General features: G+C 40.7%; 1 protein-coding gene across 4 annotated transcripts in view; it reads right to left on the reverse strand.

Moving 5' to 3' along the window:
- Positions 1–6,030: 6,030 nt before the first annotated feature.
- The window catches only part of rinl (Ras and Rab interactor-like), a 30,044-nt gene continuing 17,253 nt past the window's right edge, over positions 6,031–18,821 (reverse strand). For 3 of the 4 annotated variants that reach the window (XM_037531283.1, XM_037531284.1, XM_037531286.1), the window contains 8 exons: positions 17,189–17,261; positions 15,668–15,756; positions 14,763–14,854; positions 13,554–13,773; positions 12,382–13,002; positions 9,773–10,090; positions 7,455–7,586; positions 6,031–7,094 (listed from right to left, as the gene is read on the reverse strand). In XM_037531283.1, coding sequence (XP_037387180.1) covers positions 6,733–7,094; positions 7,455–7,586; positions 9,773–10,090; positions 12,382–13,002; positions 13,554–13,773; positions 14,763–14,854; positions 15,668–15,756; positions 17,189–17,261 — 1,907 coding nt within the window. In that variant the 3' untranslated portion in view covers positions 6,031–6,732. The remainder of the gene's footprint in view (positions 7,095–7,454; positions 7,587–9,772; positions 10,091–12,381; positions 13,003–13,553; positions 13,774–14,762; positions 14,855–15,667; positions 15,757–17,188; positions 17,262–18,821) is intronic. The other variant, XM_037531285.1, reaches the window with a different exon arrangement.

Genomic DNA, 18,821 nt, shown 5'->3' on the forward strand with positions numbered 1-18,821 from the left:
TAGAACCATGAGTTCTATAGACAACCATTTTATAATTAAATAATTAAATAATTTAGTGAAGCCACTGGTTCTTTAGCGAACCATGAGCACTCAAAGAACCATTTGCATTCTACAGAGAAGCTTTTTGAAAATGATTGTAATACCAAGTTTATATCACTCAGTAACTCTTAAAAAAGATGGTTCTACAAAGGTTCTTTAGTAAGGACAATGGTCCGACTTAGAGCCATGAACACTCCAAGAACCAAAAAGAGTTCTATTGCTACAAGCTTACCATAGAAAAAAGAACATTTACATATACATACATACATATATGGATTTCCAAGTTATGTTTGCCACATATGGACACATACGTGCCAATTTATTTGAAATTCCCTGTTTTTGTGGGGTTTATATTTGAGCCATACAGCAACATATGTAAACACATATGTAACAATATATGTTGAAAAACATTATTTATATTACTCACATATAGTATAATTTCAAGTTACAAATCATGCACATTGTTGGCGATGAAAATATAGTTTCCTAAAAATTTGGATAGTATATCGCTGCTGTTGGAACAATATCTCAAAAATGGTGACTTTACAGGAGAAGGAAAAAACCTACTTTACTTTTAATGGAAGTCAATGGAACCAGAATTTTTTCCAAGTAATTTTTGGCCGTTTATTTTGGTCCTTCCTTCATGATATTTACACACAATATAAAGGTCAACAGGCATTTTCAAATTATGTCAAAAAATGAAAATTGACAAAAATGGAGATACAAGGTTTTGTTCCGACAACAGTGAAATATAGATCGATAGATAGATCCAGCACCCCCGTGAGAAGTGGCTTATAAGATGTGTGTGTGTGTATATATATATATATATATATATATATATATGCACACCACTTAGATATATTATATATGTAGAAATATTTTTAAATATATGTCTGATTCTTTAAGAAATATGTGCCGTATATCAGATAAAGTTTAGCAAGATTGCTAATCAGCTAATCAACATGTAAGAGGATGTTTTATTTTGGAAATATTTCAAAATTTTGTGTGATGATAAAGATCGCCACTATTTTTAGCTTCAAACAGTTTAAAAAAGATAAATATTCATCAGCAGGTTAAGGATCCTCAAAAGGAATCTCGAGAATCGTAAATATCGGTACTTGTGTATCAACCCACCGTCCACAGTCATCGCTGTATCCCGCTTTTGTGGCTGTAGAAACTCTGCTTCTGTGTTAAGCCTCCTCGCTTAAACGCCTCGGGCCTCCAGCCATCTGTGTGTTCACTAACACACACGCCAGTGCCATATATCTAATTTATGCCCACGCCGAATGCATAATGCTGTTAGATGTCAGCTGCGAATAACATGGGACGTCACGGCGATGGTGTATGCTAACAGAGGCGCTGCCATGTTAACCGCTACTTCACAGAGGCCGTATGTAAAGTTGGGTTTTGTGGGGAGACCCAGATGTTTTATTAGCAATGCTAAAGTCATAAATGCAGGCCGAATGCCAGATGTCCCATTAGGCAAATGTGATTGGGTTTGCAATTTTTTGGCCCTCAGACTGAGGGGGTTCCATATGTAGCCCACAAACGAGGCTGTTATGGGCGCATGTGATTACGGAGGATGGATTGCTGTGCATGATCGAGCATGTAGGAGTGCGTGTTAGCATATGGGACACACTGAGCAGCAGCATAGATACACGTGTGGAAAAGAACACATATACGTCTGCAGGAGTCTCTTCTTATTAAAGACAACAGCAGCAACGAAAACACACTGAAAAGTCATTCAGATGGTCTGTAGCCGATAATTAAACTATGCACTGCTGTAAGATAAAAAGTCAAGTTATATGACATTGCCAGTTTTTATTTGCAGAGTTCTGGCGACACACAAATTATAAGTGTTGTTTCAACACATTATCATGACTATCAGCTGGACTTACTGGGGTCCAACCTTTTACTAGCAAGGTGTACCTATTAAAAAAAGTGGCCAGTGAATGTTTATATATATATGATAACTTGATTTTTTTGCGTTAACCCATGTTGATAATTACAAAGTTCATGTTTCTTAAAAATGCTTTTGACTATGCCTGAAAATCAGTGGTGGACAGTAACTAAGTAAATGTAATTTGTTACTGTACTTAAGTAGTTTTTTTCTTTATCTGTACTTTACTTAAGTTTTTCCATTTTTCCATTTCCTTTCTCCTTTCACTCCACTACATTTCAGAGTCTAATATCCGACTTTTTCCTCCTACATTTTGAGAAATCTGTCGTTCCTTTTGGTTTCTGTGTGTATAAAAACGTAACATGTCAAAACGAAAGAAGCGCAAAGCCAGAGCACCAATCAGGGCCCAGCGGTCACTTTGTTTAGAGCTGGTTTTGACCTGTTGGTCATACCGACCCAGTGCAGCACGCGGTTCAACGTCAGCGCAGCAGCGTAAAACTTTGGGAGAGTCTGTTCAACATAAATGATGAACTAACCTAACTTTGTGTAAATAGAGCACAATATAGAAATATGTCCACATATGCAGTCGAGACTGACGCGGCTTTTTTCTGAATTTCTACAAACACCATTTCATTTTATAGTAAATGAGTTTGGGCTGGTTTATGTTTATGAACAGACGCCTACAGATCAACATAGTAAAGGAGCTCATCTGTGATCCTGAGTTTAAAGCCAGTTTTTATTCAACTTAAACTTGGAACTAAGTTGTAAATAAATCTGAAACTGAAACTTTGCTTGTGTGTAAAAAGTGATTTCAGAGCCACTCGGTTCTCCCTGATGGAAACTGTTTACCTTCAGTGTTTTGTGCTTCTGATCATTTTAATAGACGTCAGCGTCACTAATTAATGACGTTCTATTAAAAGACTGGTTTACCAAGAGAGACGCTGGAGGACTTTCACCTGAAATGAGTTCATGAAGCCAGTCTGGTTATAAAAATGATAACAGGACATCAGAGCCAGAATTACTCTTTTAGTACTTTTACTTTATACTTTTGTACATTTGAAGGGAAATACTTTAGTACTTTTACTCAAGTGGAGGTCTAAAGGGAGGAACTTCTACTTTTACTGGAGGAATATTTTACCTTGGGGGTCTCGACTTTAACTTTGTCCACCTCTGCTGTAAATCTAATCCACCAAACTTGAACTATTGTGTTGGATCAATGTAATTCTACCAGCAGTTGCCATGACGCACAAAGACTGATGCAAAATGTTGTCTTAGGTTTTTTGGTTGACCCAATACTTTATTTTTTAGAGTGCTGTGTTAGTAATGTTTACACTTTGAATGGAGTTTATCTACAGCAGGATTAGCTACACACTTGCGTGTGAACAATTTGGTTCTTCACTGGTTCTATTTAGACATACGAGTTTGATATAGAACCATTTTATGCTGAAATGTTTCTCTGCGTGGTGATTTGATGGATATCTATACGTGGATCTATACTGCACCGAAAAGGGTTCTGCTATTGTGTGTCAAGCTTGTAGCAACAGAAGAACCCTCTTTGGTGCTACAGAGAACCATTAACCATTTTCTGAAAGTCATATACAACAGTTTCACCATACAGAGAACCATATAAACATGAAAGGGTTCTATATAGAACCTGTATACAATGAAGGCACCAATATTAGTATGATTAGCATTTTACTCATATACATATACTTTTACTTACACCGTTCTGGCTTCAGCGGGACTTTTATTTTGTAATGTTCATGCATACACGAAAAAAAAAAAAGAAATGAAGCATTGCCCCCTGGTGGTTCAAAATGTGTTTACAGCACCATACACACTCAGCTGCCACTTTATTAGGTACACCTCGCTAGTAAAAGGTTGGACCCCCTTTTGCCTTCAGAACTGCTTTAATTCTTCATGGCAGACTTTCAACAAGGTGTTGGAAACGTTCCTCAGAGATTCTGGTTGGTTATTTGAGTTCCTGTTGTCTTTCTATCATCTGGAACCAGTCTGCCCATTCTCCTCTGACCTCTCACATCAACAAGGCATTTTCATCCACACAACTGACCGCTCACTGGATATTTCCTCTTTTTCGGACCGTTCTCTGTGAACCCTAGAGATGGTTGAGCGTGAAAATCCCAGCAGATCAGGAGTTTCTGAAATACTCAGACCAGCCCGTCTGGCACCAACAACCACGCCACGTTCAAAGTCCCTTAAATCCCCTTTCTTCCCCGTTCTGATGCTCGGTCTGCACTTCAGCAAGTCGTCTTGACCACCTCTACACGCCTAAATGCAGTGAGCTGTGGCCGTGTGATTGGCTGATTAGCTATTTGTGTTAACAAACAATTGTACCTAATAAAGTGGCTGGTGAGTGTAGCTGGTTTTGAAGAGGGACAGTTTGGGAGAAAAAGTGTTTTTGTCAAAATATTCACAGCCTTAATGAGTCTAAGTTTTCACTGAAAGTCGTTTAAACTTATATAGCAAGTATAACAAAGACAGCTTGACCACAGCTTTGTTCTTGTGTTTATTACTAGATTTATAAGCAGTATGCATACACACGTTATTAACACTTTAGACCTCTTACTTTAAATTAGCTCATTATACATCATATATTAAATGCATTCTCTCTTTAACTCTTAACGCTGACAGAGGTCTAGATGTAAAAATGTACAATATTGCCCCCTGGTGGTTTAGCGAGATATATATCTCTTTAAAGTTGTAAAACTTTAGTAATATGTGTGTGAAAAGGCCAAAAGGTGCTTCGCTTTCAAGCTTCTTTAAGTTAAACATAAATAAACACATCTAACAAAAGCTACCAGTGCATTTCAGATTCATCAGGCGCTTTGTAAAGTACAACGATAATGACATTACTTATTAATGATATTAATGATACACTTTGATCCTGGGCTTGATTTACTACTTGGCTGATTAATGTGTTATTACTCATTTCTGCTTTTCCTATAATCATTTACACCACAAACTGTTTCTGGCTTTAACTCTCCACCTACAGCCATCATAAAACACTTAAAAGTACTATAACTATTAAAAGAAAACTGCAAATTAAAATCTGATCATCTAAAAATATTTAAAAAATACATTTTTACCCATCACCAAATCACATAAACAGGCGTAATTCAAAATAGTTTGCTCTGGCAGAAATGTAAAAGAAGTTGGAAAAACTACAAGCTGACTGCAGAAGGTGTTGACAGAAATGTGTAAATATACGATATTTTGATGTAAGAATGAGTTTAAAGCCTTTACGTCTAAGCTTTCTTTCTTATTGAACTGTAATAAAAAACTGTAAAAAAGTAAGACGGCAAATTTTAACTCTCATTTTTCACCCTGTATCAGTTATTAAAGGGCCAAAATCACTCAAAAGCGAAATTTTCCTCTTCTTATGTTTGAAAATAAGAATTTTATGTAGTATGAAAACATTATTAACGCTTCAAACCGTTTTGAAACATTCCCTCCATACATGCTCCATACAGCCCATTGTGAATTTATTGCTGTTGTGATGTCACAAAAATTACACTGAAATAATCTGGCTGCTCAGTGTTCATCAGTTTAGCCCCTCCCAGAAGGAGTGTTATAGCCTGAATAGTGCAATACAGGGCAGCCAATCAGAACAGAGCTCATTTACATATTCTCACTGTTGAGGCAAAACCTTGAGTCTCCAAAACGGCTTCTTAACTCTGATGGAAGAAAATGGAACAAGATTTTTACAAAAAACTACCACTTGTGAAATTTTAACATCAGAATTTCTGTAAAAAAAACACTATTCTGGGAAAATACTTCAGTGTTAAAGGCAGAGAAACAAAAAAAAGCTGTTGAATTCTTAAGAGAAGTTGAAAATTGATTATGTAAAAATGACTCATGTCTGTTTTTTGGTACTTAAACCCACACAAACATTACAAGTGATAAAAAAATACAAAACTGTAGGATATAGGCCCTTTAACAGTGTGTCACAGTGTTGAAGGGGAAATCCACCAATTTTTCAAAATGTTCTGCATAATAAAATGGTTGAGATGTAAACAGAGACGTTCAGAGCGGTTTGGTGTGAAACGCTCTGTTCTAGAGAAACTTAACAAGTCAGAACTGTTCACAGTGGTGGTGATAGGAACCAGACGTCCACCTCTAAAACTCCTCACAGAAACTTCCTACATGAAATGTTTTATTTATTTATTTAGGAGAATAAAGAAACATGGCTACTGCAAACCTGAATCCTGTGTCCAAGGTCCTCCTTGAGCCCGGGGTAACATATTATTTCAGATTTTCCACTATTTTCCATCATCAACATTCCATATAAGCTCAGAAGACTCGTGTAGGTTCACTGGTGGTTCTGGATGGTAAATAAAATGTCTATATCTGTGTTGTAGTCATGGCGACGCCTGGTTCCTATCACCACCACTGTAAAGAAACCTGAAAAACTGGAGGAATTCCCCTTTAAACTTTTATAGCCGTAATACAGGAGAGTCAGTAACCAGTCACGAGTTGGGAATTTTGGTTCAGATGTGCTTCAGGAGCAGAGACGTTCAAACAGTGCAAGGAATTGGTGGGGGGTAGCTCATCTGTTACTGTACAGTTTATAAGCACCCCCTTTACCCTCATCAGTGCAAGACAACCACCACAGGACCACCACTAACCAGATATTATTTGGGTGGTGAATCGTTCTCAGCACATCATTGACACTGACATGGTAGCAGGTGTTGGTTTTTGGAGGCCTGTCTGCAGTGTGCTACCCAACTTCAGGGTTCTCTGATATTAACCCTTTAATCTTCCAAGAACTCCATCTAATCATCTTCGTCTTCCTCTCCAACAATCTCCAAATCCTCACTCAGTTTCTGCAGTGCCTCTGTCACGTAACAAGGCAGAGCTAATTCAATATCAGCTCCATCTCCTGAGTCTCTTCTCTCTGTGGAAGAGCTTCCTTCTGCGTCCTTTGCGTCCTCATCTGCTTCTTCTGCACGCACGCTTCTTCTGAAGGTCCGGCGGTTCCTGCTGCGCCGAGACTGGTTACAGTGGAGAGTGCGTCTGCGGTGCCACTGGCTGAGGGACTTGTGGGCCTCTGCACTGAGCTGGCGCGCCGCCAGCCGAGGCTGGAAACTGCTGATGTAGTACAGAGCAGCGTAGAGGGACGTCAGGTAGTATCCACCTGAGATGTAGAGAGAGAGAGAGAGTGGGAGAAAAATGTTTACTGTCAATTTATTTATCCTCCAAAAGCTACCCTGTGCTTCCACTACCCGGCCACTTAATTGGAAACTCCCACCTTCTACTTCCACTGACTGGCCACTTTATTAGAAACATCCACCTTCTACTTCCACTAACTGGCCACTTTATTAGAAACACCTATCCTTATGAATTTGGTTACTTATTTAATGATTAGTTCATGTGTGCCATAATATGCGTGTATATCAAGTACCTAAGTATTTGAAAATGCCACAATCAGAGTTTATCATTTTTTGTTACTATATTTGTGTTTTAAAGCAGCGAGCGGTTGCAGAATACACCTCACCCTCCCCCTGTAGTTGTGAAGGGTCCAGCAGCTCCATCATGTAGTCTGTGTCGATCTGCAGAGTGACAACATCGCTGCGCAGCAGCACCCAGGTCAGACACGGCAGGAAGTCATCAGCCCCGAAAACCACACCTGTCACAAAACAGTCCCCTCAGTGTGCACTTACATTCACATCAACACAGACACAAACACAGCCGTGGAATACTTAACCCACAGTGTAATTAGGACATCTGCACAACCCACAGACCACCAAAATATATTTTATTCTGACAGTAGTGCTCTTCCTGTATGTGTGTGAAAGAGCACTCTTTATTATATACACTATACTGCCAAAGTTTTCACTCCAAATCATTGAATTCAGGTGTTCCAGTCACTTCCATGGCCACAGGTGTATAAAGCCGAGCCCCTAGGCCTGCAGACTGCTTCTACAGACATTAGTGAAAGAATGGGTCGCTCTCAGGAGCTCAGAGAATTCCAGCGTGGTGCCGTGATCGGACGCCACCTGTGCAGCAAGTTCAGTCGTGAAATTTCCTCACTACTAAATATTCCACAGTCCACTGTCAGTGGGATTATAACAAAGTGGAAGTGATTGGGAACGACAGCAACTCAGCCACGAAGTGGTCGGCCGCGTAAAATGACAGAGCGGTCAGCGGATGCTGAGGGGCATTGTGCGCAGAGGTCACTGACTTTCTGTAGAGTCAATCACTACAGACCTCCAAACTTCACGTGGCCTTCAGATCAGCTCAAGAACAGCGTAGAGAGCTTCATGGAATGGGTTTCCATGGCCGAGCAGCTGCATCCAAGCCTTACATCACCAAGCGCAGTGCAAAGCGTGGAATGCAGTGGTGTAAAGCGCCACCACTGGACTCTAGAGCAGTGGAGACGTGTTCTCTGGAGTGACCAATCACGCTTCTCCATCTGGCAATCTGATGGACGAGTCTGGGTTTGATGGTTGCCAGGAGACGGTACTTGTCTGACTGCATTGTGAGTGTAAAGTTTGGTGGAGGGGGGATCATGGTGTGGGGCTGTTTTTCAGGAGTTGGGCTCGGCCCCTTAGTTCCAGTGAAAGGAGCTCTTAAAGCTTCAGCACCAAGAAATTTTGGACAATTTTTATGCTCCCAAATTTGTGGGAACAGTTTAGGGACGGCCCCTTCCTGTTCCAACATGACTGCACACCAGTGCACAAAGCAGGTCCATAAAGACGTGGATGAGCGAGTTTGGTGTGGAAGAACTTGACTGGCCTGCACAGAGTCCTGACCTCAACCCCATAGAACACCTTTGGGATGAATTAGAGCGGAGACTGTGAGCCAGGCCTTCTCGTCCATCATCAGTGTCTGACCTCACAAATGTGCTTCTGGAAGAACGGTCAAAAATTCCCATAAACACTCCTAACCCTTGTGGAAAGCCTTCCCAGAAGAGCTGAAGCTGTTATAGCTGCAAAGGAAATATAGTGTATGTAATGAATTTCCTTTTTCTGTTACTCATTTTTCAGTGTCAGAAATAAGTACGTTTAATAGGAAATTAGACAGAAGCTTCATGATCTAAATCTACTATCAGCTGTGTGAGTGTTCAGTGTGTCACTCTTCTCAGGAGACTCACTTTCAGTTCCTCAAAGAATCTGCAGACACACCTCCAAAGTTCAGTCTTAGAAGCTGGTTGATAATTTTCTGAAGTAACCAAACACATTCAGTGATGTTGAGGTCTGGACGCTGGGATGGTCAGTCCATTGTTCTGAGAACACCAGCAGCTTCTTTGTTTCATAAGAACATCTTGATCTTCTCAGTGTGCTGTAGAACAAATTTCTCCCCAAACGTTTCCAGACACTACTGTGCTAATGATGTGCTAATATTTGTGTATTTAAGATATAACACCAAATATAATACCCCAAAAAACACCAGCTGTGCCCAGAAACTGGCCATTGATGAAAAGCTAGTGGACACAACAGATGAGTAACATTTGGCAGTCATTGGCATGTGGCCAGATTATTTATAAATAATATAGTCATATGCAAAAGTCACACCAGTCTAATGATACATTTTGATCATTTTCTGAGTGAAAATCTACAGAGAACTCACTTATTAACAGGTTTCCTGCTTATTTTAGTGCACAAATTCTATTTATTTACATATAATTTTTGCCCAGGCATTTTCTGATTTTACTGCTTTTTCCCAGTGTGCTAAATTAAATAAACAGTCATTAAGAATTAAAATATGCTGACTCTCTTTAGGAGAGGTGTTAACTTACTTTTACTTAGAAAACACTTGCAATTTGACCAAACTTTGTCACACGACTGCGCAAATATCATACATATAACTCACCGTGCTTGGCATTGGCGCTCATGCTGTGGTAGATGTTCTTGCAGACTTTGAGCAGAGTGTTCACCTTCTTTGTGGGTGAGTAGTCCTGGTGCATTGTGGCCCAGCGCTGCTGGATCTTCTCCAGCATGACGGCGTCCGGCACCCCGGCCCCCGCCGTGCCCTCCAGCTCCTCCAGGCTGCGGCTGGACAGCGTACGCTGGTTCTCCTGCAGGCGCTGCAGACTGCTGTCATCCTGCCGTGCCGACTTTATGCACACATACAGATGGGAGCACACTGGCTTCAGGGCCGCTTTATGCAGAGCATGCTCTAACATGGCATCTGGGCAGAGAGAGGCAGACAGTGAAAGTTGAGGAGTTTATCATCCATGTGGATTAAAGGGCTTAAAAATAGCTTGGACATTCAAATTTACACAGTTTCCCCCTTTATTTATTTCCAAAGGAATTGATCAGCAAAAACATGTTTGGTGTCAAAGGTTTGCTTCCTCTGTTTTAGCTATGAGGCTAATCACTAGCAATGGAGGCACATGTACACCAATTAGCATCATTCTTGATAGACGAACCACCAGCAAAACCTGCATATCGCTGCTGTCGGAACAAAACCTTGTATCTCCATTTTTGTCATTTTCCAGTTTCTGACATCATTTCGTCGTCCTATATATTGTGTGTAAATTTCATGATGAATGGACCAAAATAAATGACCCAAAATGACTTGGAAAGACGTCTGGTTCCATTGACTTGCATTAAAAGTGGAGTATATTTTTTCCTTCTCCTGTGAAGTTCTCATTTTGGAGATACGAGGTTTTGTTCTTACAACACCAACATGGTGAGTTTTGATTGCTGGTATGCAGGACAGCCAGGACGATTGTGCTGAGTGACAGACAAGCATAAACCAGCTTGGACCAGCTTAGGCCAGCACGGAATTCGTGCTAGTCTGTGTTGGCTTTTCCACCACAGATGCTGTAGACAAATGGGACAAAAAGGTGTGTTTTACAGCTAAACACTGCAAAATCTTGAAGCCTGAATTTTGTCGACTGGTGTAAACGATTAACGCATGCTTTGTTTGCTCCTTTAGTTTTGCGCTGGAGCTATTAGGCTAATGTAGCTAACAAGTACAGCAACTAATTAGCATCCCTAGTTAGCATGGTGCTTACTGCATGCCTACATCATCATGTATCGTCTCAAACCGTGCAGAGTTAAGTCAGGAAACGGACTTGCTTATGTGGTTCTGACACCCAAAATGAGTTGGAAAAAAAATCTGGTTCCATTGACTAACATTGAAAGTGACGTATGCTTTTTGCTTCTCCTGTAAAGTTACCATTTTGGAGATGCGAGATTTTGTTACGACCACAGTGATATGTTATGTTTTAGAGGAGTGGGGCGGGTTGAACTACGCCTTTAGGATTAATAACCAATTAATACACCTAAATTTCAAATATTCAAATATTTAAATAATGTTCAATCACAATGTTATAGCAACTTAGAGTGCCATTCATACTACACTCATCAAATGCTTTACAATGAAATAGTGAGACAGAAAGGTAAAACACACAAGGCATTTAAAAAAGGAATAAAATTAATTAAAGGGCCCGTATCATAGAAAAATAGCTTTCCTCACTTTTTTGAAATAAATAAGTTTCACGTAACATAAACACTGTACCGTGCACTGCCCAGGCAAAACACAGCTCAAATACTGAAGCTAAACCATTTTAAAATTGTAAAATATTTCTGTGATGTCACAAGAAAAACTCATTAACATATATCTACCAGACGTTTAGCCCCGCCCATTCATATTGAAATTATAAGAAGTATATCAGCTCTCAAGCTACGTTCACATTACAGGCCTCGTTGTTCAAACGTGATTTTTTGCTCATATCCAAACTCTCTGACACAATGGTTCACACTCGTTTATGTAAGTGTTTAAAATCCATCATTAATGTGAACGAACTGGTGTCCTGAAATGACCCTCAACCTACTCAGTAACGTGACGTGACAATCACTGCATTATCAACACAAACTACCGAGCAGAACGAGCTTCGCTGAGAAGGTCATTAACTCTGATCAGCTCTCAGCTTCATTATTAGAGCCAGACGAAGGAGAAAAAGGTGAGATGAGCTGCTTTTCCACCGTTTTACAGGCTTTAGCATCCGTTCAATGCTGTTGCCATGGTAACACTGAATGATGGAGCATGCGCAGTGGAAAAATCACATGAATTCCGATCTGAGCGTCACGAATAGGTATCCGATCAAGGCCCACATGTGAAAGTGGCTCAGGTCGGATTTGAAAAGAACAGATTTGTGTCCATGCAGCTCTGAAAACATCAGATTAACAGAAATAACAGAAATCAGATTTGTGACACAAAGTGCTTTTTGAATGATGCGCATGGCATGGCAGCCAATCAGACCAGAGCGCATTTACATATCAGCCTATTTGATTGTAAGGGACAGTGAAAGGTTGGACACTGGAAATGTAGAAATGATCTGTGTTATTATGCTTTTATTATGTTTGGTACATTAAACCACACAAACATATAGGAAAATGTAGGATATGGGTCCTTTAAATAAGTTTAAACTGAACTGATTTGCTTAATTGATTCACTCCTACTTCTCTTACCTATTTCAAAATCGGGCGTGTCCCCCAGGCATTCTATGATGCTCTGGATTTCGGTGTAGTCGTACAGCGCCTCCCTTAGGGCTGTGAGAGAAGAGCGCACTTCCTGCAGCATCTCTGTGCTGCTCACACCGTAAATCATCCCGCCTCTCAGCGTCTGCTCTATGAAGACCCTCACAGCCTCAGCAAAGGGTCCATCTTTGCGCTCGCTCATCTCCTGCACACGCTTGTACAGCCGCCGCTGCGGAGACACAAGGCCCCCCAGAGCCAGGCCCACTGCTGAGAGGCGGTTCTTCACCTTGTCTGCCAGCTGGAGGCGGGACGAAGCATGTGACTGGGAGGAGCTCGAAGTGTTCTCGGCCTCAGGCTCCTCCTCCATGCTGCTGATGGACAGGGAGTCCAGCTCCAGGCATGGGGGGTGGAGTAATGTGGGGGGAGGTGGGGGGTCCAACCAGAACTTGTCCTCCACCCAGGACACGCGGTGAGGGGACTGAGGGGGCTGACTGCCCAAAGAGTCCGTGCTCACCCTCCTCTGAGGATCCGGGTTAGTGGAAGAGCTTGACCTGCGCAGAACCACGCCTCCCGAGGTCACCGGAGAGATGGGGGTATTAACTGGAAGCCCTGCTGGAAAGAGGAAATACAGGATGCTGTGAGGCAAAATAGTCTCCATAGAAAACTTATTATTTCCACTATTTTATCATCAACATTTAGAAGACTCATGTAGGTTCAGTGGTGGTTCTGGATAATAATTAAAATGTCTATATCTGTGTTCATGGCGACGCCTGGTTCCCATCACCACTACTGTAAAGTCATCTGAACCATTTTTCAAGGTCCTTAGTGAAGACAATGGTTATATATAACATGAACACTCAAGAACCATTTGCATGCTTAAAGGGATGATGCATGATGAAATAGCTCTTCAGATTGATGGACAATATGTTGTATATGGTTCTATATAGAACATTTTTGATGCGTGACATCGTAACAAAAGCAGAACCCTTTTTGGTGCTATATAGAACCATATACAACATATTCTCCATCAATCTGAAGAACAATTTCATGTTGCAAAGAATCAGTTAAGCATGAAATGGTTCTTTGAGTTCTTTGAGTATATAAGGTAGGTGTTTCTGATAAAGCGGCCAGTAAATGAACAGCATAATAAGATTTTCTGTCACCTGAGCTGTCGATACTGACTGTGGGCTCGTCGACCGAGAGGGCTCTCTTCTTAATCCCTGCCCCTCCCCAGGGTCTTGTCGTGCTTAGTCGCCTGTCTCGCCTGTTGATTGGGCGATTAGTGAGCTGTTGGCCACCTGATGGGTTGGTGAGCCAGTCATCTCCATGCTCTTGGAGATACAGGGGGTTGATGATGCAGAGAGCCCCATTTGCTGTCGTCAGCTGCCATGAAATGATCAGGATATTGTGATCAGAAAACGGAGTTAGAGATAAATGTTCAAAGGAGCCACAAGTTCAGGACAGAATCAAAGGGAAGAACCACATTTACAGAAAATCTCTCTGTTTATGTATTTACTATGCCAAATAGTTTTTTAAAAACTTAGTTTTACTTTGATTGCTTTTGGTTACTTGCCACTACAGAAGAATGTGAAAAATAGTTTAGCGGGGCATGATGACGTTTTTGCCCTCCACCCCCTGTATATAAATATAATATAAAAAGGCTGAATTCCCTGAATAAATGTGCGAAATATGTCAGAATATGCAAATTTGAAATGTCAGCCTTTCCACTTTAGCAGCAGGGTTGAAACAATATCTTCCCAAAGCTGGTCTCATGACATGTTATCCAACTTTACAACACTGGAATAACGCTAAAACGCTAAAAACTGCGACCAGCGGTGGCAAAAAGCCACACAAACACTGGCATGTTACCAGCATTACTGCCACAAATTAGAGGATCATAATCTTCAGAGGGGAACATCAGCACTGTAGATTGTTTATTTCAGGTGGATAAAAGCAGGATGGCACTCTTTACTCTTTCACCTTGTGTTGTAAAGTTCAACAATGAGATGCTTGGCATTTATGGCTCCCAGAAAAACATCAACTTTCAGTTCATTTCACTGCTGTGGTCGACAGCAGAAGTTGGGAAAACTGAACTCCTGACAGAATATTCCTTTGTCACCAATAGTTGCAGAAATTTCCAGCGCGGCTCCTTTGAAAGCAATGGAAAATTCGCTTTGCCGTCGGCCGTCTGCCAGCAACGTGAACGCAGCATAAGGTTTACTGTCATCAATGATGATCAGAAGTGGCTGTGAAAACTCTTACCTAATGAATGTTTATGGGTGGACCTCAACTGCCTGTTGGCTTTTATTCTTATATATATAAAAACAGCAGACAGAGCAGGTTGAAAAACCACATGATGAAGAAAGCTGTACCTGTATGCTGCACATTACAGTTTCCTGAGTGTCCGGTGTTCCTGGACTCATTGTGTCAGGCTGGAGATCTGATGAGGGGCAAAGCCAGGCCTCTGAAAGTAACACACATCAATAAACATGAGCAGAAGACAAAGAGCACCTGTGATAGAACACTCTATGGTTTAAAGCTCCAGGGAACCAAAATCCGTGTTTTCTTTCTAAGGAGGTTAATCTGGCTCTTCCGGGACCTATGAAAAGGAGCTGTCCTAATCTTTGGTACTGCTTACATAAGCAGTGACCTCACCAAGGCTGATGTAGTTCTCCCCACCCAGAACTGTGTCTTTACTTAACTTAACTTTAGTCTCTCTGTGTTTGAGAAGTGATACAGAGAGAAAGCTAACCAAGCATCCATCTGCCTGTCCTCTGTGTATTTGTTTGCCTGTTTATCCACCTGTTTGTCTATCCATCCGTTCGTTTGTTTGTTCAACCGGCTGTTCCAGTGCTCCCTTGATGCAGATCCAATAGTAAAGCGAATAAGAACCTTCATGAAGGTTCTCCATATAAAAGCTGGATGAAGCTTTTAGTGAGTGGACACTGCGGCGTCTACAGCACAACCTGTTCTCTTTTTCACTCATTTCTCCACTTCACTCATTCTGTTTAGTTCTGCTTCTGCTCAGCAGAAAAATAAGACACGCCCACCTGGCTCTGTATTATAGATTTGATAAGCAGTATTTATATTTCATATTTCTCTCTTGTTGTTTTCAAACTTCGCTGTATATTTAATGTAACACTCAATTACAGTATCATACAAACACTTAATATTTTATACAAGCTTCCCTGGAACTTTAAAGAAAGTAACACTTTGAATGAAGTGAAATTAAATGTATCTGAAATCTTGAGAGGACAAGCAAAATTAAAGCACTAACTTGGACCCAGCTGTGAAACGAGATGGCTCGGCTGTTTAGCCACGTTGCGCACCCATAAAGGGACCGACAAACATAAAGGCAACACGTCCCTGAGAGAGAGAGAGAGAGAGAGAGTGAGAGAGAGAGAGAGAGAGAGAACAGAGACAGAGAGAAAGAGAGAGAGAGAGAGAGAGAGAGACAGACAGACAGAGAGAGAGAGAGAGAAAGAGAGAGAGAGAGAGAGACAGAGAGAGAGAGAGAGAGAGAGAGAGAAAGAGAGAGAGAGAGAGACAGAGAGAGAGAGAGAGAGAGAGAAAGAGAGAGAGAGAGAGAGACAGAGAGAGAGAGAGAGAGAAAGAGAGAGAGAGAGAGAGACAGAGAGAGAGAGAGAGAGAGAAAGAGAGAGAGAGAGAGAGACAGAGAGAGAGAGAGAGAGAGAAAGAGAGAGAGAGAGAGAGAGAAAGAGAGAGAGAGAGAGAGAAAGAGAGAGAGAGAGAGATAAGAAGATAAGAGGTTCAGATGATGTACATGTATGTCCAAATTTGTACACACATTTGTCCAAAAGTATCCCATACTGTACTGCACTGTGCTGTTCTGTATTGTACTATACTGTTCCATACTGCATTACTATGCAGTACTGCATTATATTCTGCAGTACTGTACTGCACTGTATTATACTGTATTGCACTGTATCATATTTTACTGTGCAGTACTGTGCTGTTGTGTATTATACTGTACTGTATTGTGCTGTACTATTCTGTACTGTACCATACTGTATTGTCATATACTGTACTGTATTGTATTGTGCTGCACTGTGTTGTAATGGACTGCACTGCACTGCATTTTACTGCACTATACTGTACTGTGCTACTGTGCATTGTGCAGTATTGTAATACTGTACTGCATTGTATTATACTGTACTATATTGTACAGTATTGTGCTGTACAGTTCTGTACTGATGTACATGGCATTCTCCTGTACTGTGCTACACTATGGTGTTATATATTGTACTATACTGCACTATACTGCTTTACTGTGCAGTACTATTACATTCTTAAGTACTGTACTGCATTGTATAATACTGCACTAAACTGTACTGTACTATATTGTGCTATCATATTACACTGTACTGTACCATATTGTGCTGTACTGTATTATCGTATACTGTACTGCACCTCATTGTATCATACTGTACTATAGTGTATTACATTGCATTGTGTTGTATTGTATTGTACTGTCCTGCATTGTATTCTACTGTACTATACTGTACAGCATTGTGCTGTACTTGCTTTACTGTACTGCAGTTAAAATATTATAAGTAATACCACATGCTAACTATAACAGTACACCATAATAATAATAATTATTAGAAAATATCTAAAAAACAGTCCTCTGTTCAACTGTTTCTATGAAGACTTTAAACATTCAGCCTTTGGGTTCCTGAACTGTGACATTCAAACATGCCTGTACACGCCTGCTACTGTAAAGGCTGAGCTCCGACAGCCCTGCCAAACAACAGAAAACGACTCGTCATGAAGTTACCTGCTCAACGTGTAGAAGACCACCAGCTGCAGCAGGTCAGAGAAGGCCAGGTGAGATGCAGCTAAGTGCAGAGCTGAGAGAGAACGGAGAGTGAGAGTGATTGAGAGAGCGAGAGAGAGAGACAGGATGAGAGAGTGCGAGAAGCTGAGTCAAATAAAGAAACCGGACAAACTGGTGGTAACTTCAGACGAGGCCACATGGAACCAGGAAGCATCATCACGGCTACTGGCGGCCAAGTGTAAACATACTGTTAACCTCTGAGTAACTGCAGTACATGCTATTGTGAAGATATTAAAGAACAAGTTCACTGATGCAGGGAGCTGTGAGGCAAAATAGTCCCCAAAGAAAACTTATTATCCCAGAATTTCCACTATTTTCCATCATCAACAATCCATATAAACTCAGAAGACCTGTGTAGGTTCTCTGGTGGTTCTGGATGGTAAAAAAAATGTCTATATTTGTGTTGTTGTCATGGCGACCCCTGGTTCCCATCACCACCACTCTAAAGACATCTGAACCATTTCACACCAAACCACCTCTGAATCACTCTGAGTACATTTCACGCACTCAATTATGAAGGAATGTTGGAATCAGTGGAATGGAAGATTTCTGTTATCAATATCTTAACTTTTTTCATTTTAGTCTCCAGTTCTGTTTGAGATTTGCATAACTTTGAACCACATTGATCCACACAGTGAATGTAAAACTGGTACATAATGCCATATAAAGCTGTCCATATTCACAGTTTGCTGCAGCCAATAAGCCAAAATGAGGTCTTTATATTAATAAAATGTAATATTGTATTAATAAAAAGGCTTATTATTTCTTTCTAATCATAGTATAAGATGAGATATCAGATTAAAATAGCAATACATTAAATAAAGCTGAACAGATTTGACCACGCATTAAAGGAACACTATATAAAGGACCGAAGATTTAAATCCCTTTCTTTCTACCAATCTGCTGTGTTTGTAGTTAACAGCAACCAACAGAACAATGGAAATCTACTGACTCTAAACACAAGTTTACTGGAAGACCATTTTGAGTCAGTGGTTTTCTGTTCTGTTTGAAATGGAGCAAAGTCTGTGTTAATAAAAGCTAAAGACACTAAATGCTACAGACCAAACAGACAGAGATAAAGTTGCAAAAGGCTGAATGCTTTAATACTTTACCGTTTATAGCGCTGTACAGCGTGCCCTGAACTGTGATAATGTGGGCTCTTAAAAAAGGTTCCTCAAGGATTCTTTAGGAAAGGAATTGGCACTATTTAGAACCATGAGTTCTATATAAAACCACTGCATGTTTAAATGGTTATTTGCATAGAGAAACAGATTGATAAAAAATATGTTGTATATGGATCCATTTTTTTTCTCCTATATGTATATACACTATATTCAGTCACCCATCCAAATCACTGAATTCAGGTGTTCCAATCACTTCCATGGCCACAGGTGTATAAAGCCGAGCCCCTAGGCCTGCAGACTGCTTCTACAGACATTAGTGAAAGAATGGGTCGCTCTCAGGAGCTCAGAGAATTCCAGCGTGGTACCGTGATCAGACGCCCTGTCATGACTGGCTCCTCCCACTACTCCATGTGCCCCTTTGTTTTGATCTTCCATGTGCTTCTTTGTTT

Source organism: Pygocentrus nattereri, chromosome 19 (genome assembly GCF_015220715.1).
Source record: "Pygocentrus nattereri isolate fPygNat1 chromosome 19, fPygNat1.pri, whole genome shotgun sequence".
Taxonomy (NCBI): domain Eukaryota; kingdom Metazoa; phylum Chordata; class Actinopteri; order Characiformes; family Serrasalmidae; genus Pygocentrus; species Pygocentrus nattereri.